The sequence below is a fragment of the Watersipora subatra genome, chromosome 11, assembly GCF_963576615.1.
Source record: "Watersipora subatra chromosome 11, tzWatSuba1.1, whole genome shotgun sequence".
NCBI lineage: Eukaryota > Metazoa > Bryozoa > Gymnolaemata > Cheilostomatida > Watersiporidae > Watersipora > Watersipora subatra.
In genome coordinates, this window is record NC_088718.1 from 43273706 (window position 1) to 43298786 (window position 25081).

The 25081-nt window shown below is 33.4% G+C and overlaps 1 protein-coding gene across 1 annotated transcript in view; it reads left to right on the forward strand.

The window, feature by feature from the left end:
• LOC137408098 (mucin-21-like) overlaps positions 1-25081 on the forward strand; it is a 71137-nt gene that overhangs the window by 17230 nt on the left and 28826 nt on the right. The window contains exons 6-9 of the mRNA XM_068094492.1: positions 1954-2106; positions 2739-2848; positions 3544-3703; positions 8791-8916. Coding sequence (XP_067950593.1) covers positions 1954-2106; positions 2739-2848; positions 3544-3703; positions 8791-8916 — 549 coding nt within the window. The remainder of the gene's footprint in view (positions 1-1953; positions 2107-2738; positions 2849-3543; positions 3704-8790; positions 8917-25081) is intronic.

Sequence of the window (25081 nt, forward strand, 5' to 3'; positions counted from 1 at the left end):
CGGCAGGTCAAGACTGGATGGCCGAGTCGGGAACTCGGCGACAAAAGCGCGTAATCGTCAACTGCAAATATAGACGGGTATGAACGGATACATGAATCTAGAAGCATGAATCTAGAATATTCACTAGATTTTACATGTATCTAGCTGTAAAACACATTGCAGATTTCCATTGTCCTCCCAACATTATTGACATGTATGACTGCATATGTGTATGCATACTCTGATCAGGGCGACAATTTCAGTAGACTGCATATTTGTAGTTGTTTTTGCAGTATGAAAGACAACTCTCAATAAAGCTCTTGCTGTACGTGAATCGGTTCCCATAGATGGGTAATGCAGTTAGTATAATATATATCGGCACTAAATATTAGTACATATTGATATGTACATACATAGTATATATCATCACTGTAGTTTTAGTTTTATGTAATCATATTCATATACTTTGTTATTTTGGGATATTGGTTAAACAGCTTAATCTGTAAAAATGTTTAAACAATCTAAATGATCGATATACAATTTTAAATGCCATAAACTGGAAGTGGTTGATATACAGTTTTGAATGTTGCAAACAGGAGCTAAACTGATAGTTAAACTAATGTGATCATTACTGTAGCTCTGTAGTGATTTAGTCTATCAGTAAGTATTCACAGCCATAGAAACTAAGCAGCCATACCGCTATGTGCAGATCATATAAACATGTCTAGCTAGCTGAGTAAATGGGTGTGTTGATAGCCTGTGTTCAGGCATTTTATTTCTTGCACTTAGATATTGCGGCTAATGGCCTGAATCTATGTTTGTACATGTATTTATGGGCTAGAGTTTTGACCTACCTCAGTATTATACTAACTTAATCTTGAAAGTATATGTTCTAGTGTAGTTTTCATAACATACAATATATTAGTAGGCTGAGTACAGCACAGAGATAGGGCTTCTGCGGCATCTTCTAAATTTTTATCTGAGTTAGAACATTGACTCACCTCAACAAATATTAAACCATTTAATTCGAGAAACGCATGATCTAGTATAGTTCATATGGTATACAATATTTCAGCAGGCTGAGTACCAGGGCTACTACAGTATCTGCTGAAGAGTCTTGTGAGTTTTGTGAGAAACAGTTGTTATTTAAAGGTGGTTTCAGTCCATTTTTAGCAGATTGCCACTTAGTGTTAGCTGATCAGAATATATTTGCTAGTTACAACAACAGCAACAAGCAGCGTGGTGACTTTTCAGGTTTGCACCACGATGCTTTTAATAAAACCAAAAGTTACATAAAACTTTCACGTTGATAAAGTATAAATCTCAGAAGCGAGCAAAAGCTTTGGTAAAACTTAACATTCAGTGTATTGCTTAACAACCGGTTGTTTGTGGTTCAAACAAAAGTAGTCCCAGAAGTTGTGTGCTCATAGAGTTCTTACTGTGTAAAGGAGTGTAGCAAGAATAAAAATTGTTGCAGCAAAAATTAGTGTAGAGTAAACAGGTACATTAGCCAGGAATAAAAGAACTGCATTAATTTTATGTTTGTATTTAGAGAAACATAAGTTTCACAGAATGTACTATTTCTAAATAAATCGAAGCAAACATTTTTATTTTCCAATTTTGAACTTAACCAAAACTTTTACAACTAAACAGCAGTAAAGAAACCTTCAGATTAAAATAAATTAAGCATGCTTTATTATTTGCTGCTTTTTAGTTTATACAAAGAAAATTTTATGAACATACAATTACAAAATTATGACCATGAGACAAACTACAGTTAACTATTAACAAAAGCTATTTAAATATAAAATTTGGTGTAAAGTAGGACCCTTAATAACATATTCGTAAAAAATACATGTTCACATTTTACTTTTTAAATATATTACCTATAGTTACAAAGTAACAATATTACTTGTTTAGGTTGAACAATTGCTTCCTGTATACGTATTACACATGTATATAATATGATTGTAGGAGAATGTGGAAATACGTCAAGTATGAGCACAGACAATTCTACCAGACAATTCACACTTCCTAATTCTGTATTTGAAACAGAATACACATTCACCCTTACAGCTGTGTCACGCTCAATATCTAGCAAAAACACTGAAACTGACATAACTCCAGGTATTTTGCCATATACGTTACCATATTGTTGCAATATTTTTGATAAAATAACACAATAAGTTAAAAATAGATAAAAACACTTAGATTGCTGCTCTTTATTTATACCATTATCATTATCTATATATATTTCTCAAAGTCTGGCTGAAAATCTGTCTGTTGGAAATCCGGCTAAAGCTATTATTAGAACAGCTGAGCTGGACAACAATACAGACTCAAAGTCATGGCTTACCGTCATTGTAAGCCTAACCTTATTAACTAGCTTGGTGGAATTTTCCATTGGCAATATGCCAACCTACTAGCTTGAAAGGTACAGTTGTTTGAAAAAGTGTTAAAACCTTTACAGTTGTTTTATTTCTCTCTTAATTTATTTCAACTACACGACACACTTCTCTCATGATATATATTTTGAAAGTTAGAATGGCAAATGTTGTTATATGTTAAATACAAATCAATTTTCTGTCCAAATACTCTTCTATTACACGGGCAACGCCGGGTGACACAGCTAGTCATTAATATAGTACAGCATTAGCTAATTAACATAAATTTACATAAAAATTTTTGAACAATAGTATGGCTAATTTTTTCATGAAAAGATATAAGTAAAAGCATCAACACTGCAAAATATTTTACAGATGGACCAAGAAATCTCAGCGTTGTAACTGAAGACAAAGAAAATGTGACTTTAGGTTGGAGTGACATTAAGGGAGATGTATCCTACTATAGAGTCTACTGGAATGCTACAGTAAATATATAGCATTTCAGCTATACTAACTGATGTTTAATAAAAATTAGAAAAATATATCGTGTTGAAAGCGTCAGTAAAATTTATATTAACAAAGTTGCTGCCAGCACTGGTTACGTTAAAACTAGCAACAAAAAATATAATGGCTGAAAACTTTCTGTGTTCAAGAATTGCATATGCATAAACATAAGTGTACTTTTCATGGAAGGCAATATATGCTAATATATAGAAATGTACTTTTATATAATTCATCATTTTTGTTTTAGACCAAAAACTGTTGTAACTAATTTAAAATTTGAATTGTTGACTAGTCAACATACTAACTGTCACAGATCACCAGTTAGAATACCTATAAGTCTGATGTAATTTATCGAAATACCGTAGCGTACAATTTTGTAGTTTCGATGGCACACATGCTGCTGAGCAATAGGTTTCTAGCTTGTTTCAGCCTTTTAAAGTAAACACTTGAAGCAATGAATTGAGTAGAACATTTATACAAGTGGGTCTAAAGTGTAGCACAACTCCAAATTAGCTTAACTCACTCCAACTTGAAAATTATTAAACAGAAATCCTACACGTATTTAGTTTTTGTTGAGCTTTGCAACTAACATATTTTAAAGTAGCTCATCTGACACAAACATAAATGAAACTTTTTAATTTTTCTTGTTTTATTATTTTCTGATTATGTTATTAAGGAAAATGGAGCTAATAGCAGCTACAAAAACACTTCTGATGCCATGAAATCTACACTCCTGAGAACCCTTGAACCAGGCTACAGCTATGAGCTATCAGTTGTATCTATCAACTCTAACAGCTATATGAGTTCTTCAAGTAACATCATTGACTACACAGCAAGTAAGTGTTTGTCTACTCAAAATGCTGTAAAGATACGTGTCATAGAGAGGTGAGTGACAAAAGGGTAGCAAAGAGAAACTTAAAAAGGAAAGAATGGAGTGTCATTGAGCCAACATACATAACATATATCTAGAATGTTTGCACATATCTATAAAGGGATTAATTACCTGATGTGTAGACTGCTTAAGGTTGATGATTGTTTTTTTTTCAAAGTTAGATGACTGACTTGTTGCTGGCTAAACATAAAAAGATCAACAATGGCAATAATAACGACAATATTAATAATAACAATACAAGCAACATTAAGCAGTTCAATGAAAAGCTTGGTTGAAAGGCTCAATTCCACTAACTGGTTTCCACATTATGAGAAAACAACTTTGTTCTTTTTTAAGTTTTTTAAGCTTTGTTAGATATTTTTTTGATTTGATGGCAAAAATTGATAAAACTTCAAAATGTGCTTCATAAGTATTTCTATAATAGTTTATCTATCTTTAAAGTAGTTCCTCATGAATTAAAAGCCATTCTCTGAAAGAAGTTAATTTAGTAGACCAGATTGTCTAATGTTCATTGCAAACTGTTTGAAATGAGTTCATTAGCGAAAAAGATGGAGAAGGAGAGAAAAAGCGAGAGAGATGGAAAAGAGAAAGAAATAAAAGAGAAGAGAGAGGGAGAAAGATGGAGAGAGAGGGGGAGAGGGAGAGAGAGAGAAAGAGTGAGAGGGTGAAAGGGGGAGAGAGAGAGAGAAAGAAGTTAAGAGAGAAGGAAAGAGAGGGAGAGAAAAAGAGAAAGGAAAGAGAGGGAGAGGAAAAGGGAGCGAGATAATGAAAGAGCAATATATTGTGCGATAAAGCAAAGAGTGAGATGGAGTGAAAAAGAGCAAAACAGAATAAGATGGAAAAGGTTATGAAGACAAAAAGAATAAGATAAGGAGAAAGAGAGGATAATGAAGAAATTATAGAGTGGGAGAGAGACAAACAAATAGAAAAAGAGAAAAATAAGGGAAGCGAAAAAGGCAGATAAATGAAACGAGGAAGGGTAGATGGGAGGGAAAAAGAGTTAAAAAATGAGATAGAGTCAAAGTACAGCATAGAGTGAGAGTACAACATAGAGTGAGAGTACAACATAGAGTGAGAGTACAACATAGAGTGAGAGTACAACATAGAGTGAGAGTACAACATAGAGTGAGAGTACAACATAGAGTGAGAGTGCAAAATAGAGTGAGAGTACAACATAGAGTGAGAGTATAACACAGAGTAAGAGTACAACATAGAGTGAGAGTACAACATAGAGTGAGAGTACAACATAGAGTGAGAGTGCAACATAGAGTGAAAGCACAACATAGAGTGAAAGCACAACATAGAGTGAGAGTACAACATAGAATGAGAATACAACATAGAGTGAGAGTATAACATAGAGTGAGAGTACAACATAGAGTGAGAGTACAACATAGAGTGAGAGTACAACATAGAGTGAGAGTACAACATAGAGTGAGAGTACAACATAGAGTGAGAGTGCAAAATAGAGTGAGAGTACAACATAGAGTGAGAGTATAACACAGAGTAAGAGTACAACATAGAGTGAGAGTACAACATAGAGTGAGAGTACAACATAGAGTGAGAGTGCAACATAGAGTGAAAGCACAACATAGAGTGAAAGCACAACATAGAGTGAGAGTACAACATAGAGTGAGAGTACAACATAGAGTGAGAGCACAACATAGAGTGAGAGTACAATATAGAGTGAGAATACTACACAGAATAAGAGTACAACATAGAGTGAGAGTACAACATAGAGTGAGAGTACAACATAGAGTGAGAGTACAACATAGAGTGAGAGTACAACATAGAGTGAGAGCACAACATAGAGTGAGAGTACAACATAGAGTGAGAGTACAACATAGAGTGAGAGTACAACATAGAGTGAGAGTGCAAAATAGAGTGAGAGTACAACATAGAGTGAGAGTATAACACAGAGTAAGAGTACAACATAGAGTGAGAGTACAACATAGAGTGAGAGTACAACATAGAGTGAGAGTGCAACATAGAGTGAAAGCACAACATAGAGTGAAAGCACAACATAGAGTGAGAGTACAACATAGAATGAGAATACAACATAGAGTGAGAGTATAACATAAAATGTTGTACTCTCACTCTATGTTGTACAATGAGAGTACAACATAGAGTGAGAGTATAACATAGAGTGAGAGTAAAACATAGAGTGAGAGTACAACATAGAGTGAGAGTACAACATAGAGTGAGAGTGCAACATAGAGTGAGAGCACAACATAGAGTGAGAGTATAACATAGAGTGAGAATACAACATAGAGTGAGAGTACAACATAGAATGAGAGTACAACATAGAGTGAGAGTATAACATAGAGTGAGAGTGCAACATATAGTGAGAGTACAACATAGAGTGTGAGTACAACATAGAGTGAGAGTACAACATAGAGTGAGAGTACAACATAGAATGAGAGTACAACATAGAGTGAGAGTATAACATAGAGTGAGAGTAAAACATAGAGTGAGAGTACAGCATAGAGTGTGAGTACAACATAGAGTGAGAGTATAACATAGAGTGAGAATACAACATAGAATGAAAGTACAACATAGAGTGAGATGGAGCAAAACAGAAAGTTAGAGAGAGGGAAAGAGAGAGAGGGTGAGAGGGGGAGAAAGGGAGAGAAAGAGGTTAAGAGAGAGGGAGAGAAAGGGTGAGAGAAAGGGCGAGAGAAAGAGAGAGGGAGAGAAAAAGAGAGTGAGATAATGAAAGAGCAATATATTGTGTGATAAAGCAAAGAGTGAGATGGAATGAAAAGGAGCAAAAGAGAAGAGATGGAAAAGGTTATAAAGACAAAAAGAATGAGATAAAGAAAGAGAGAGGATAATGAGGAAATTATAGAGTGGGAGAGAGACAAAAAAATAGAAAAACAGAAAAATAAGGGAAGCGAAAAAGACAGATAAATGGAACGAGAAAGGGTAGAGGGGAGAGAAAAAGAGTTAAAAAATGAGATAGAGTCAAAGTACAGCATAGAGTGAGAGTACAACATAGAGTGAGAGTACAACATAGAGTGAGAGTACAACATAGAGTGAGAGCACAACATAGAGTGAGAGTACAATATAGAGTGAGAGTACAACATAGAGTGAGAGTACAACATAGAGTGAGAGCACAACATAGAGTGAGAGTACAATATAGAGTGAGAATACTACACAGAATAAGAGTACAACATAGAGTGAGAGTACAACATAGAGTGAGAGTACAACATAGAGTGAGAGTACAACATAGAGTGAGAGTACAACATAGAGTGAGAGTACAACATAGAGTGAGAGTACAACATAGAGTGAGAGCACAACATAGAGTGAGAGTACAATATAGAGTGAGAATACTACACAGAATAAGAGTACAACATAGAGTGAGAGTACAACATAGAGTGAGAGTACAACATAGAGTGAGAGTATAACATAGAGTGAGAGTACAATGTAGAGTGAGATGGAGCAAAACAGAAAGTTAGAGAGAGATAGAAAGAGAAAGAGGGATAATGAAAAAATATGTAGTGAAACGAAAAAAACATAGTAAAGATGACAAGCTACTCATCTCACTTTTTGCTAAAAAATCAAGAACAAAATTTTCTTAAAATTAAAGTTTTCATTATTAAATATATAAAACACTAGCATTGAGCGTTGGCAGGCAAAATGTAAACTGTGTGTGTGCAATTTTTACTTGAAACTAAAAGATTTTTTTCTAAACTATTCAGTAAAGTAAATTAATAGTTGTTTAAGGATCTGCCGTATTTAAAAAGTAATTATTGCCAATAAAGTAATATAACAAAGTAATTTAATGTAGTGATATGTATGTTGTCTACTGCTTGCTAAACAGAAAAAAATGTATCTTCTGACAAATAAACATTAAAATGCTTTTTTTCTAGTTTTCAATAACGCTTCTTGACAAAATGGCAGCAAATGTTTTCAACTCATAAAATGTTATGAAACAGAATTTAAACCATAACTGTCACATACAACTTTTATCGGATTCTGAGGTAAATCAGACACGCTGATTCCGATTTTGTACTCAAAATATCGATTGGTTCACTAACCGTCAAAGCCATGAAGGCTTTTTTAAAGCGTTTCAATATCTGTCTCGAAAACATCACAATTGGCTTAACAAGCTCTGCCCATAAATATTCGACGCAACCTAGCTTTTTAAGAACTCAAATTAAGAATGTTTAGACCGATTTAGAATAATAGAGATGGGTGTCTTAAAACCCATTATTATCTAAATTCAGCCTGTAAAATAATCTCAGTCTTTTATGAAAGGTAGATAAATTATTTAAAATTGTTTGTAGCTTGTTACACAATGTTTAATAGGCTGAATGCCAAGAAAAATGAGCTCAAAAAGCCCAATTTTATCACAAAATAGCATTGTTTTTGCGCTTTTTGAGCTCATTTTTAAATATGCAACGCTAAACAGCTTATCTGCCATTCAGGAAAGACTGAGGTTATTTTGAAGGCTGAATTTAGATAATAATGGGTTTTAAGACACCCATCTCTATTATTCTAAATTGGACAAAACATCCCTAACTTCCATTCTTAAAAAACTACGTTACGTCATGTATTTATGGGCGAAGCTTGTTGTGCCGATCGTGTTGTTTCCGAGACCGATATTAAAACGCTGTAAAAGAGCCTTCATTACTCTAAAAGTTAGTGGACCTACCTTTATTTTGACTACAAAGTCGTAATCAGCGTGTCTGATTTACCTAGTAAATACAATAGAAATTGTATGTTACAGTTATGGTTTAATTGCTATAATCACCAAGTTACATTCAGAATTGTCTGGGTAAAAACAGAAACATTTTTTCTTTATTAACAAAGTTGATCAAATTAGGAATGGCGTTAAATTGTCAATTTAATTTATTAGTGTTTAGCATCTGCTTGTCTTCAACGCTTCGTGTAAAAAAATATTTAAAACTTGGGGCCTATTTTTTGTATGAACTGCATACTATTTTGTTATACGCTGTTGTTAAATGCATTCAAAGTGTACTCAAAGAAAAAGGTGTTAACTAACAAACAAAGTTTCAATTTATTTTATAGTTCCCAAACCGGTGACAGGACTGCAGCTCACAAAAAACTCATCTTCTCTCACTTTTACCTGGACCTTTTCTGGTAGATATGACAAGTTTGACCATAGCCTCTCACCTAGCCCACCTCAAGGAGAAGGTAAATTATATCTTGTGATGGAATTTCAGCTGAACACTAAAATTATACCATAGCACAATATAAATTATTTTATTCTTTACCTACTTTAAATTTAATTGTACCAAAAAGCTTGATAGGCCTTTTCTGTATTAACTGCAAGAATAGTGCAAAGATCTGGTTAAAATGACACTCAAAACAAACAATACATATTTAGGTTTTTTGCGTGAAAAATATTACACAATCTCATTTTTCAACATTTGAAAAATTTTCAGCGGTCACTCGTAAAAAAAGATGCTGTCTAATTTTAAATCAGCGTGTGCTTCTTTTGAATCCAATGCTAATAAGGATACATAAAAACTTATGCACTAAAATGCTAATTTTAAGAAGAATGGGAAGGCTGTAAACCTGTAGTATGTGGTACTTTAGTTCTTCATACATGTAGGCTCCTTTGAGTACAAAACTATGCATTTTGCACAATGTTACCTCAAACATTGCAAAACCTTCATTATCAGAGATTTAAGTATGTATATATTTGTATGACAGGAAAACGGTGAAAAACTTTTGTTTTTATCATGTAAAATATAAGACACTTTTACATTAAGATTATGTAACAAACCAAAATTCAATGTTTCTACAAAATTTTCCTCTCAAAAACAAAACTAAAAAATGTTGTAAAGCCATTATAGCCGTCAAGATGCATTTATACAAGAAAAATTGGTTAGTAACTTTGAACTGCAAGCTGGGTATTTTCAAATCACATGAAGTTATTATTTTTATGTGTTACCTATTTTTATTTCTTTAAATTTATTACTGTTTAACGTAAAAAATACATAAGGTGATATGATCTGCACCATAAGGTTTCGTAGTTTACATTAAAGGTATCTGCATTTAGAAATCTATACTATAATAAGATCAGTGTCTGTCTGTTTGTCCAAATCCACTCTAGCAGACTTAGAAAAAAGTTGCACTCACACTGGAATCGAACACCAGACCTTAGACTCATAGACATTAACACTACCTTATCACCACTAAATTACCGTATTATATTGGTACTTAAACAAAAGTAAACGATTATCTGCGTGCATTCAGCTAATAAAAATATGTTAGCATGTTGATCTTAGTTTTGATGTGCAAAATGTTTTATTTTTGTCGTCGTTTATCGTTAGCAATGCCCAGTCGTGATAAACGCATTACAGCTAGAAATTTTTTCTAATGTTAGATCTATGGACTTTTGGTGAATGTTATTAAACAATAGTACAACCAAAAATTATTCACATTTATCAGTAATAATAATGCTGTAAAGTGTAATAATATTGATAAACCATCTGACTCGGATATAATCACAGTATTTTTGACAACAGCTGAAAGAGTGTTCGTTCTCATTTTGCAAGGCATTTGTGGTATTTTTTGTGGCATCAGCCCATTTAAAATTTCAGGATAATTAATTTAGAATCAAAATGTATTTATAGTGTTTATATATAATGTGGTTGAAAAGCTACGTCAATTGATATGCATCCTTATCAAATATCAGGTTTATTGAACCCGTAATCCCAGTATATTCAAGCAAATAAATTTTTTTGGTAGAGGAAGAATCAACTATTCACATAGCAATTATTAATTACAATCTTTCCTGAGGCTCGACATTGCCAATTTTCTAGTAATTATAAAAGTTGCAAAAGGAAATTTTGGCAATAATCTAAAAATTCAATAATTAAAGCAAATACTTTGCAAAAATTCTTTCGCTATTAATGATGATTATTAATTTGGTATCAAAAAGTTTTTATATACCATGTGAGTTAAAAGTTATGATGATTTATATACGTTCCTATCAATTATTAAGCTTCACTGAATATGTAATTACAGTATATTCAGGCAAAAAAAAACAAATTTGATAGCAGAAGAGTTAATTATGCACATACTGGTTACTCATGACAATGTTTCCTTGTGCTCGGATGGCCTAGTAATTACTTGTATCAGTAATTATAAAAGTTGCAAGATTAAATTTTGGCAGTCCTATAAAAATTCAGTAACTAAAGCAAATATTTTGTAAAAAACCTTTAGCTTTTAAAATTGTTAAAATATATTGTAATAGGTTGCTAGTAAAGTTATAAACAAATTTGGCACTGACCAAAAACAGGTATTTGTGAAATTTATTAATTAACAGAAGCATGACTACAACTGGTAGTTATCTAATCTTAGCAAGGTAAAGTAATAAAATTGTATGACAACTGTCTACTTGTGTACTGTTAATTAAAGACTGCTAGTAGTTAGTGTATGCATGTCAGGTGGCTGGAGAAAATAAGGAAAAGTTTTTACATATATACTTTAACAAAACCTTTATAGATTTTATCAGAAAGTATCAATATTTTTCTATGGTTTGCGATTGTTTTTTATGTTCGGTGTGACATGACTGCCAAAATACTTAAATATTAAAATCAACCAGACTTTATACCAGTTCAAATACTCGAGAGAAAAATACATGCAAAAGGATGCCACTAGCTGTTATAGTTGCAGCATTACGCGTCTTTATTCTGTCAGTTCATTTGCAACTATCAACGTCATAATCACACCTTCGCATTATCTGATCATTTTAATCGTAATCAAGTTTTATTGATTCTAATCTTAAAATCGTCCTGGCAATCAGATCACCTCAAATATCAAAAACAATCACAAACAATAGAAAAATGTTTATACTTATTGATAAAATCTATTAAAACTTGGTGGAAGTTCTTCTTTAGAGGGAATGCTGTATTTTACTATAAACATAGAAATCATTGCATCAGTACTGGGTTTTTCTTTAAGGGGAATGCTGTATTTTACTATAAACATAGAAAGCATTGCATCAGTACTGGGTTCTTCTTTAAAGGGAATGCTGTATTTTGCTATAAACATTGAAAGCATTGCATCAGTACTGGGTTCTTGTTTAAAGGGAATGCTGTATTTTACTATAAACATAGAAAGCATTGCATCAGTACTGGGTTCTTCTTTAAAGGGAATGCTGTATTTTGCTATAAACATAGAAAGCATTGCATCAGTACTGGGTTCTTCTTTAAAGGGAATGCTGTATTTTGCTATAAACATAGAAAGCATAGCATCAGTACTGGGTTCTTCTTTAAAGGGAATGCTGTATTTTGCTATAAACATAGAAAGCATTGCATCAGTACTGGGTTCTTCTTTTAAGAGAATGCTGTATTTTGCTATAAACATAGAAAGCATTGCATCAGTACTGGGTTCTTCTTTAAAGGGAATGCTGTATTTTGCTATAAACATAGAAAGCATTGCATCAGTACTGGGTTCTTCTTTAAAGGGAATGCTGTATTTTACTATAAACATAGAAAGCATAGCATCAGTACTGGGTTCTTCTTTAAAGGGAATGCTGTATTTTGCTATAAACATAGAAAGCATTGCATCAGTACTGGGTTCTTCTTTAAAGGGAATGCTGTATTTTGCTATAAACATAGAAAGCATTGCATCAGTACAGGGTTCTTCTTTAAAGGGAATGCTGTATTTTGCTATAAACATAGAAAGCATTGCATCAGTACTGGGTTCTTCTTTAAAGGGAATGCTGTATTTTGCTATAAACATAGAAAGCATTGCATCAGTACTGGGTTCTTCTTTAAAGGGAATGCTGTATTTTACTATAAACATAGAAAGCATTGCATCAGTACTGGGTTCTTCTTTAAAGGGAATGCTGTATTTTACCATAAACATAGAAAGCATTGCATCAGTACTGGGTTCTTCTTTAAAGGGAATGCTGTATTTTACTATAAACATAGAAAGCATAGCATCAGTACTGGGTTCTTCTTTAGAGGGAATGCTGTATTTTGCTATAAACATAGAAAGCATTGCATCAGTACTGGGTTCTTCTTTAAAGGGAATGCTGTATTTTGCTATAAACATAGAAAGCATAGCATCAGTACTGGGTTCTTCTTTAAAGGGAATGCTGTATTTTGCTATAAACATAGAAAGCATTGCATCAGTACTGGGTTCTTCTTTTAAGAGAATGCTGTATTTTGCTATAAACATAGAAAGCATTGCATCAGTACTGGGTTCTTCTTTAAAGGGAATGCTGTATTTTGCTATAAACATAGAAAGCATTGCATCAGTACTGGGTTCTTCTTTAAAGGGAATGCTGTATTTTACTATAAACATAGAAAGCATAGCATCAGTACTGGGTTCTTCTTTAAAGGGAATGCTGTATTTTGCTATAAACATAGAAAGCATTGCATCAGTACTGGGTTCTTCTTTAAAGGGAATGCTGTATTTTACCATAAACATAGAAAGCATTGCATCAGTACTGGGTTCTTCTTTAAAGGGAATGCTGTATTTTACTATAAACATAGAAAGCATAGCATCAGTACTGGGTTCTTCTTTAGAGGGAATGCTGTATTTTGCTATAAACATAGAAAGCATTGCATCAGTACTGGGTTCTTCTTTAAAGGGAATGCTGTATTTTGCTATAAACATAGAAAGCATAGCATCAGTACTGGGTTCTTCTTTAAAGGGAATGCTGTATTTTGCTATAAACATAGAAAGCATTGCATCAGTACTGGGTTCTTCTTTTAAGAGAATGCTGTATTTTGCTATAAACATAGAAAGCATTGCATCAGTACTGGGTTCTTCTTTAAAGGGAATGCTGTATTTTGCTATAAACATAGAAAGCATTGCATCAGTACTGGGTTCTTCTTTAAAGGGAATGCTGTATTTTACTATAAACATAGAAAGCATAGCATCAGTACTGGGTTCTTCTTTAAAGGGAATGCTGTATTTTGCTATAAACATAGAAAGCATTGCATCAGTACTGGGTTCTTCTTTAAAGGGAATGCTGTATTTTGCTATAAACATAGAAAGCATTGCATCAGTACAGGGTTCTTCTTTAAAGGGAATGCTGTATTTTGCTATAAACATAGAAAGCATTGCATCAGTACTGGGTTCTTCTTTAAAGGGAATGCTGTATTTTGCTATAAACATAGAAAGCATTGCATCAGTACTGGGTTCTTCTTTAAAGGGAATGCTGTATTTTACTATAAACATAGAAAGCATTGCATCAGTACTGGGTTCTTCTTTAAAGGGAATGCTGTATTTTGCTATAAACATTGAAAGCATTGCATCAGTACTGGGTTCTTCTTTAAAGGGAATGCTGTATTTTGCTATAAACATAGAAAGCATAGCATCAGTACTGGGTTCTTCTTTAAAGGGAATGCTGTATTTTACTATAAACATAGAAAGCATAGCATCAGTACTGGGTTCTTCTTTAAAGGGAATGCTGTATTTTGCTATAAACATTGAAAGCATAGCATCAGTACTGGGTTCTTCTTTAAAGGGAATGCTGTATTTTACTATAAACATAGAAAGCATTGCATCAGTACTGGGTTCTTCTTTAAAGGGAATGCTGTATTTTGCTATAAACATAGAAAGCATTGCATCAGTACAGGGTTCTTCTTTAAAGGGAATGCTGTATTTTGCTATAAACATAGAAAGCATTGCATCAGTACTGGGTTCTTCTTTAAAGGGAATGCTGTATTTTGCTATAAACATAGAAAGCATTGCATCAGTACTGGGTTCTTCTTTAAAGGGAATGCTGTATTTTACTATAAACATAGAAAGCATTGCATCAGTACTGGGTTCTTCTTTAAAGGGAATGCTGTATTTTGCCATAAACATAGAAAGCATAGCATCAGTACTGGGTTCTTCTTTAAAGGGAATGCTGTATTTTACTATAAACATTGAAAGCATAGCATCAGTACTGGGTTCTTCTTTAAAGGGAATGCTGTATTTTGCTATAAACATAGAAAGCATAGCATCAGTACTGGGTTCTTCTTTAAAGGGATTGCTGTATTTTGCTATAAACATAGAAAGCATTGCATCAGTACTGGGTTCTTCTTTAAAGGGAATGCTGTATTTTGCTATAAACATAGAAAGCATAGCATCAGTACTGGGTTCTTCTTTAAAGGGAATGCTGTATTTTACTATAAACATAGAAAGCATTGCATCAGTACTGGGTTCTTCTTTAAAGGGAATGCTGTATTTTGCTATAAACATAGAAAGCATTGCATCAGTACTGGGTTCTTCTTTAAAGGGAATGCTGTATTTTGCTATAAACATAGAAAGCATTGCATCAGTACTGGGTTCTTCTTTAAAGGGATTGCTGTATTTTGCTATAAACATAGAAAGCATTGCATCAGTACTGGGTTCTTCTTTAAAGGGAATGCTGTATTTTGCTATAAACATAGAAAGCATTGCATCAGTACTGGGTTCTTCTTTAAAGGGAATGCTGTATTTTGCTATAAACATAGAAAGCATTGCATCAGTACTGGGTTCTTCTTTAAAGGGAATGCTGTATTTTACTATAAACATAGAAAGCATTGCATCAGTACTGGGTTCATCTTTAAAGGGAATGCTGTATTTTGCTATAAACATAGAAAGCATTGCATCAGTACTGGGTTCTTCTTTAAAGGGAATGCTGTATTTTGCTATAAACATAGAAAGCATTGCATCAGTACTGGGTTCTTCTTTAAAGGGAATTCTGTATTTTGCTATAAACATAGAAAACATAGCATCAGTACTGGGTTCTTCTTTAAAGGGAATGCTGTATTTTGCTATAAACATAGAAAACATAGCATCAGTACTGGGTTCTTCTTTAAAGGGAATGCTGTATTTTGCTATAAACATAGAAAGCATAGCATCAGTACTGGGTTCTTCTTTAAAGGGAATGCTGTATTTTACTATAAACATAGAAAGCATTGCATCAGTACTGGGTTCTTCTTTAAAGGGAATGCTGTATTTTGCTATAAACATAGAAAGCATTGCATCAGTACTGGGTTCATCTTTAAAGGGAATGCTGTATTTTACTATAAACATAGAAAGCATTGCATCAGTACTGGGTTCATCTTTAAAGGGAATGCTGTATTTTGCTATAAACATAGAAAGCATCGCATCAGTACTGGGTTCTTCTTTAAAGGGAATGCTGTATTTTGCTATAAACATAGAAAGCATTGCATCAGTACTGGGTTCTTCTTTAAAGGGAATGCTGTATTTTACTATAAACATAGAAAGCATTGCATCAGTACTGGGTTCTTCTTTAAAGGGAATGCTGTATTTTGCTATAAACATAGAAAGCATTGCATCAGTACAGGGTTCTTCTTTAAAGGGAATGCTGTATTTTGCTATAAACATAGAAAGCATTGCATCAGTACTGGGTTCTTCTTTAAAGGGAATGCTGTATTTTGCTATAAACATAGAAAGCATTGCATCAGTACTGGGTTCTTCTTTAAAGGGAATGCTGTATTTTACTATAAACATAGAAAGCATTGCATCAGTACTGGGTTCTTCTTTAAAGGGAATGCTGTATTTTGCCATAAACATAGAAAGCATAGCATCAGTACTGGGTTCTTCTTTAAAGGGAATGCTGTATTTTACTATAAACATTGAAAGCATAGCATCAGTACTGGGTTCTTCTTTAAAGGGAATGCTGTATTTTGCTATAAACATAGAAAGCATAGCATCAGTACTGGGTTCTTCTTTAAAGGGATTGCTGTATTTTGCTATAAACATAGAAAGCATTGCATCAGTACTGGGTTCTTCTTTAAAGGGAATGCTGTATTTTGCTATAAACATAGAAAGCATAGCATCAGTACTGGGTTCTTCTTTAAAGGGAATGCTGTATTTTACTATAAACATAGAAAGCATTGCATCAGTACTGGGTTCTTCTTTAAAGGGAATGCTGTATTTTGCTATAAACATAGAAAGCATTGCATCAGTACTGGGTTCTTCTTTAAAGGGAATGCTGTATTTTGCTATAAACATAGAAAGCATTGCATCAGTACTGGGTTCTTCTTTAAAGGGATTGCTGTATTTTGCTATAAACATAGAAAGCATTGCATCAGTACTGGGTTCTTCTTTAAAGGGAATGCTGTATTTTGCTATAAACATAGAAAGCATTGCATCAGTACTGGGTTCTTCTTTAAAGGGAATGCTGTATTTTGCTATAAACATAGAAAGCATTGCATCAGTACTGGGTTCTTCTTTAAAGGGAATGCTGTATTTTACTATAAACATAGAAAGCATTGCATCAGTACTGGGTTCATCTTTAAAGGGAATGCTGTATTTTGCTATAAACATAGAAAGCATTGCATCAGTACTGGGTTCTTCTTTAAAGGGAATGCTGTATTTTGCTATAAACATAGAAAGCATTGCATCAGTACTGGGTTCTTCTTTAAAGGGAATGCTGTATTTTGCTATAAACATAGAAAACATAGCATCAGTACTGGGTTCTTCTTTAAAGGGAATGCTGTATTTTGCTATAAACATAGAAAACATAGCATCAGTACTGGGTTCTTCTTTAAAGGGAATGCTGTATTTTGCTATAAACATAGAAAGCATAGCATCAGTACTGGGTTCTTCTTTAAAGGGAATGCTGTATTTTACTATAAACATAGAAAGCATTGCATCAGTACTGGGTTCTTCTTTAAAGGGAATGCTGTATTTTGCTATAAACATAGAAAGCATTGCATCAGTACTGGGTTCATCTTTAAAGGGAATGCTGTATTTTACTATAAACATAGAAAGCATTGCATCAGTACTGGGTTCATCTTTAAAGGGAATGCTGTATTTTGCTATAAACATAGAAAGCATTGCATCAGTACTGGGTTCTTCTTTAAAGGGAATGCTGTATTTTGCTATAAACATAGAAAGCATTGCATCAGTACTGGGTTCTTCTTTAAAGGGAATTCTGTATTTTGCTATAAACATAGAAAGCATTGCATCAGTACTGGGTTCTTCTTTAAAGGGAATGCTATATTTTACTATAAACATAGAAAGCATAGCATCAGTACTGGGTTCTTCTTTAAAGGGATTGCTGTATTTTACTATAAACATAGAAAGCATTGCATCAGTACTGGGTTCTTCTTTAAAGGGATTGCTGTATTTTACTATAAACATAGAAAGCATTGCATCAGTACTGGGTTCATCTTTAAAGGGAATGCTGTATTTTACCTTAAACATAGAAAGCATAGCATCAGTACTGGGTTCTTCTTTAAAGGGAATGCTGTATTTTACCTTAAACATAGAAAGCATAGCATCAGTACTGGGTTCTTCTTTAAAGGGAATGCTGTATTTTGCTATAAACATAGAAAGCATAGCATCAGTACTGGGTTCTTCTTTAAAGGGAATGCTGTATTTTGCTATAAACATAGAAAGCATAGCATCAGTACTGGGTTCTTCTTTAAAGGGAATGCTATATTTTACTATAAACATAGAAAACATTGCATCAGTACTGGGTTCTTCTTTAAAGGGAATGCTATATTTTACTATAAACATAGAAAGCATAGCATCAGTACTGGGTTCTTCTTTAAAGGGATTGCTGTATTTTACTATAAACATAGAAAGCATAGCATCAGTACTGGGTTCTTCTTTAAAGGGATTGCTGTATTTTACTATAAACATAGAAAGCATAGCATCAGTACTGGGTTCATCTTTAAAGGGAATGCTGTATTTTACCTTAAACATAGAAAGCATAGCATCAGTACTGGGTTCTTCTTTAAAGGGAATGCTGTATTTTACTATAAACATAGAAAACATTGCATCAGTACTGGGTTCTTCTTTAAAGGGATTGCTGTATTTTACTATAAACATAGAAAACATTGCATCAGTACTGGGTTCTTCTTTAAAGGGATTGCTGTATTTTACTATAAACATAGAAAGCATAGCATCAGTACTGGGTTCTTCTTTAAAGGGATTGCTGTATTTTACTATAAACATAGAAAGCATAGCATCAGTACTGGGTTCATCTTTAAAGGGAATGCTGTATTTTACCTTAAACATAGAAAGCATAGCATCAGTACTGGGTTCTTCTTTAAAGGGAATGCTGTATTTTACTATAAACATAGAAAACATTGCATCAGTACTGGGTTCTTCTTTAAAGGGATTGCTGTATTTTACTATAAACATAGAAAGCATTGCATCAGTACTGGGTTCTTCTTTAAAGGGAATGCTGTATTTTACTATAAACATAGAAAGCATAGCATCAGTACTGGGTTCTTCTTTAAAGGGATTGCTGTATTTTACTATAAACATAGAAAGCATTGCATCAGTACTGGGTTCTTCTTTAAAGGGAATGCTGTATTTTGCTATAAACATAGAAAGCATTGCATCAGTACTGGGTTCTTCTTTAAAGGGATTGCTGTATTTTGCTATAAACATAGAAAGCATTGCATCAGTACTGGGTTCTTCTTTAAAGGGATTGCTGTATTTTACTATAAACATAGAAAGCATAGCATCAGTACTGGGTTCTTCTTTAAAGAGAATGCTATATTTTACTATAAACATAGAAAGCATAGCATCAGTACTGGGTTCTTCTTTAAAGGGATTGCTGTATTTTACTATAAACATAGAAAGCATAGCATCAGTACTGGGTTCTTCTTTAAAGGGATTGCTGTATTTTACTATAAACATAGAAAGCATAGCATCAGTACTGGGTTCATCTTTAAAGGGAATGCTGTATTTTACCTTAAACATAGAAAGCATAGCATCAGTACTGGGTTCTTCTTTAAAGGGAATGCTGTATTTTACTATAAACATAGAAAACATTGCATCAGTACTGGGTTCTTCTTTAAAGGGATTGCTGTATTTTACTATAAACATAGAAAACATTGCATCAGTACTGGGTTCTTCTTTAAAGGGATTGCTGTATTTTACTATAAACATAGAAAGCATAGCATCAGTACTGGGTTCTTCTTTAAAGGGATTGCTGTATTTTACTATAAACATAGAAAGCATAGCATCAGTACTGGGTTCATCTTTAAAGGGAATGCTGTATTTTACCTTAAACATAGAAAGCATAGCATCAGTACTGGGTTCTTCTTTAAAGGGAATGCTGTATTTTACTATAAACATAGAAAACATTGCATCAGTACTGGGTTCTTCTTTAAAGGGATTGCTGTATTTTACTATAAACATAGAAAGCATTGCATCAGTGCTGGGTTCTTCTTTAAAGGGAATGCTGTATTTTACTATAAACATAGAAAGCATAGCATCAGTACTGGGTTCTTCTTTAAAGGGATTGCTGTATTTTACTATAAACATAGAAAGCATAGCATCAGTACTGGGTTCATCTTTAAAGGGAATGCTGTATTTTACCTTAAACATAGAAAGCATAGCATCAGTACTGGGTTCTTCTTTAAAGGGAATGCTGTATTTTACTATAAACATAGAAAACATTGCATCAGTACTGGGTTCTTCTTTAAAGGGATTGCTGTATTTTACTATAAACATAGAAAACATTGCATCAGTACTGGGTTCTTCTTTAAAGGGATTGCTGTATTTTACTATAAACATAGAAAGCATAGCATCAGTACTGGGTTCTTCTTTAAAGGGATTGCTGTATTTTACTATAAACATAGAAAGCATAGCATCAGTACTGCGTTCATCTTTAAAGGGAATGCTGTATTTTACCTTAAACATAGAAAGCATAGCATCAGTACTGGGTTCTTCTTTAAAGGGAATGCTGTATTTTACTATAAACATAGAAAACATTGCATCAGTACTGGGTTCTTCTTTAAAGGGATTGCTGTATTTTACTATAAACATAGAAAGCATTGCATCAGTACTGGGTTCTTCTTTAAAGGGAATGCTGTATTTTACTATAAACATAGAAAACATTGCATCAGTACTGGGTTCTTCTTTAAAGGGAATGCTGTATTTTACTATAAACATAGAAAACATTGCATCAGTACTGGGTTCTTCTTTAAAGGGATTGCTGTATTTTACTATAAACATAGAAAGCATTGCATCAGTACTGGGTTCTTCTTTAAAGGGAATGCTGTATTTTACTATAAACATAGAAAACATTGCATCAGTACTGGGTTCTTCTTTAAAGGGAATGCTGTATTTTACTATAAACATAGAAAACATTGCATCAGTACTGGGTTCTTCTTTAAAGGGATTGCTGTATTTTACTATAAACATTGAAAGCATAGCATCAGTACTGGGTTCTTCTTTAAAGGGAATGCTATATTTTACTATAAACATAGAAAACATTGCATCAGTACTGGGTTCTTCTTTAAAGGGAATGCTGTATTTTACTATAAACATAGAAAACATTGCATCAGTACTGGGTTCTTCTTTAAAGGGAATGCTGTATTTTACTATAAACATATAAAGCATTGCATCAGTACTGGGTTCTTCTTTAAAGGGAATGCTGTATTTTACTATAAACATAGAAAACATTGCATCAGTACTGGGTTCTTCTTTAAAGGGAATGCTGTATTTTACTATAAACATAGAAAGCATAGCATCAGTACTGGGTTCTTCTTTAAAGGGAATGCTGTATTTTACTATAAACATAGAAAACATTGCATCAGTACTGGGTTCTTCTTTAAAGGGATTGCTGTATTTTACTATAAACATTGAAAGCATAGCATCAGTACTGGGTTCTTCTTTAAAGGGAATGCTATATTTTACTATAAACATAGAAAACATTGCATCAGTACTGGGTTCTTCTTTAAAGGGAATGCTGTATTTTACTATAAACATAGAAAACATTGCATCAGTACTGGGTTCTTCTTTAAAGGGATTGCTGTATTTTACTATAAACATAGAAAGCATTGCATCAGTACTGGGTTCTTCTTTAAAGGGAATGCTGTATTTTACTATAAACATAGAAAGCATTGCATCAGTACTGGGTTCTTCTTTAAAGGGAATGCTGTATTTTGCCATAAACATAGAAAACATTGCATCAGTACTGGGTTCTTCTTTAAAGGGAATGCTGTATTTTACTATAAACATTGAAAGCATAGCATCAGTACTGGGTTCTTCTTTAAAGGGAATGCTATATTTTACTATAAACATAGAAAGCATTGCATCAGTACTGGGTTCTTCTTTAAAGGGAATGCTATATTTTGCCATAAACATAGAAAACATTGCATCAGTACTGGGTTCTTCTTTAAAGGGAATGCTGTATTTTACTATAAACATTGAAAGCATAGCATCAGTACTGGGTTCTTCTTTAAAGGGAATGCTGTATTTTACTATAAACATAGAAAACATTGCATCAGTACTGGGTTCTTCTTTAAAGGGAATGCTGTATTTTACTATAAACATAGAAAGCATTGCATCAGTACTGGGTTCTTCTTTAAAGGGAATGCTATATTTTGCCATAAACATAGAAAACATTGCATCAGTACTGGGTTCTTCTTTAAAGGGAATGCTGTATTTTACTATAAACATTGAAAGCATAGCATCAGTACTGGGTTCTTCTTTAAAGGGAATGCTGTATTTTACTATAAACATAGAAAGCATTGCATCAGTACTGGGTTCTTGTTTAAAGGGAATGCTGTATTTTGCTTTAAACATAGAAAGCATTGCATCAGTACTGGGTTCTTCTTTATAGGGAATGCTGTATTTTACTATAAACATAGAAAGCATTGCATCAGTACTGGGTTCTTCTTTAAAGGGATTGCTGTATTTTACTATAAACATTGAAAGCATTGCATCAGTACTGGGTTCTTCTTTAAAGGGAATGCTGTATTTTACTATAAACATAGAAAGCATAGCATCAGTACTGGGTTCTTCTTTAAAGGGATTGCTGTATTTTACTATAAACATAGAAAGCATAGCATCAGTACTGGGTTCTTCTTTAAAGGGATTGCTGTATTTTACTATAAACATAGAAAGCATAGCATCAGTACTGGGTTCTTCTTTAAAGGGATTGCTGTATTTTACTATAAACATAGAAAGCATAGCATCAGTACTGGGTTCTTCTTTAAAGGGATTGCTGTATTTTACTATAAACATAGAAAGCATAGCATCAGTACTGGGTTCTTCTTTAAAGGGATTGCTGTATTTTACTATAAACATAGAAAGCATAGCATCAGTACTGGGTTCTTCTTTAAAGGGATTGCTGTATTTTACTATAAACATAGAAAGCATAGCATCAGTACTGGGTTCTTCTTTAAAGGGATTGCTGTATTTTACTATAAACATAGAAAGCATAGCATCAGTACTGGGTTCTTCTTTAAAGGGATTGCTGTATTTTACTATAAACATAGAAAGCATAGCATCAGTACTGGGTTCTTCTTTAAAGGGATTGCTGTATTTTACTATAAACATAGAAAGCATAGCATCAGTACTGGGTTCTTCTTTAAAGGGATTGCTGTATTTTACTATAAACATAGAAAGCATAGCATCAGTACTGGGTTCTTCTTTAAAGGGAATGCTGTATTTTGCTATAAACATAGAAAGCATAGCATCAGTACTGGGTTCTTCTTTAAAGGGAATGCTGTATTTTGCTATAAACATAGAAAGCATTGCATCAGTACTGGGTTCTTCTTTAAAGGGATTGCTGTATTTTGCTATAAACATAGAAAGCATTGCATCAGTACTGGGTTCTTCTTTAAAGGGAATGCTGTATTTTGCCATAAACATAGAAAGCATTGCATCAGTACTGGGTTCTTCTTTAAAGGGAATGCTGTATTTTGCTATAAACATTGAAAGCATTGCATCAGTACTGGGTTCATCTTTAAAGGGAATGCTGTATTTTACTATAAACATAGAAAGCATAGCATCAGTACTGGGTTCTTCTTTAAAGGGAATGCTGTATTTTACTATAAACATTGAAAGCATTGCATCAGTACTGGGTTCTTCTTGAAAGGGAATGCTGTATTTTGCTATAAACATAGAAAGCATAGCATCAGTACTGGGTACATCTTTAAAGGGAATGCTGTATTTTGCTATAAACATAGAAAGCATAGCATCAGTACTGGGTTCTTCTTTAAAGGGAATGCTGTATTTTGCTATAAACATAGAAAGCATTGCATCAGTACTGGGTTCATCTTTAAAGGGAATGCTGTATTTTGCTATAAACATAGAAAGGATAGCATCAGTACTAGGTTCTTCTTTAAAGGGAATGCTGTATTTTGCTATAAACATAGAAAGCATAGCATCAGTACTGGGTTCTTCTTTAAAGGGAATGCTGTATTTTGCTATAAACATTGAAAGCATTGCATCAGTACTGGGTTCTTCTTGAAAGGGAATGCTGTATTTTGCTATAAACATAGAAAGCATAGCATCAGTACTGGGTACATCTTTAAAGGGAATGCTGTATTTTGCTATAAACATAGAAAGCATAGCATCAGTACTGGGTTCTTCTTTAAAGGGAATGCTGTATTTTGCTATAAACATAGAAAGCATTGCATCAGTACTGGGTTCATCTTTAAAGGGAATGCTGTATTTTGCTATAAACATAGAAAGCATAGCATCAGTACTGGGTTCTTCTTTAAAGGGAATGCTGTATTTTGCTATAAACATAGAAAGCATAGCATCAGTACTGGGTTCTTCTTTAAAGGGAATGCTGTATTTTACTATAAACATAGAAAGCATTGCATCAGTACTGGGTTCTTCTTTAAAGGGAATGCTGTATTTTACTATAAACATAGAAAGCATTGCATCAGTACTGGGTTCTTGTTTAAAGGGAATGCTGTATTTTGCTATAAACATAGAAAGCATAGCATCAGTACTGGGTTCTTCTTTAAAGGGAATGCTGTATTTTGCTATAAACATAGAAAGCATAGCATCAGTACTGGGTTCTTCTTTAAAGGGAATGCTGTATTTTACTATAAACATAGAAAGCATTGCATCAGTACTGGGTTCTTCTTTAAAGGGAATGCTGTATTTTACTATAAACATAGAAAGCATTGCATCAGTACTGGGTTCATCTTTAAAGGGAATGCTGTATTTTGCTATAAACATAGAAAGCATAGCATCAGTACTGGGTTCTTCTTTAAAGGGAATGCTGTATTTTGCTATAAACATAGAAAGCATAGCATCAGTACTGGGTTCTTCTTTAAAGGGAATGCTGTATTTTACTATAAACATAGAAAGCATTGCATCAGTACTGGGTTCTTCTTTAAAGGGAATGCTGTATTTTACTATAAACATAGAAAGCATTGCATCAGTACTGGGTTCTTGTTTAAAGGGAATGCTGTATTTTGCTATAAACATAGAAAGCATTGCATCAGTACTGGGTTCTTCTTTAAAGGGAATGCTGTATTTTACTATAAACATAGAAAGCATTGCATCAGTACTGGGTTCTTCTTTAAAGGGAATGCTGTATTTTGCTATAAACATAGAAAGCATAGCATCAGTACTGGGTTCTTCTTTAAAGGGAATGCTGTATTTTACTATAAACATA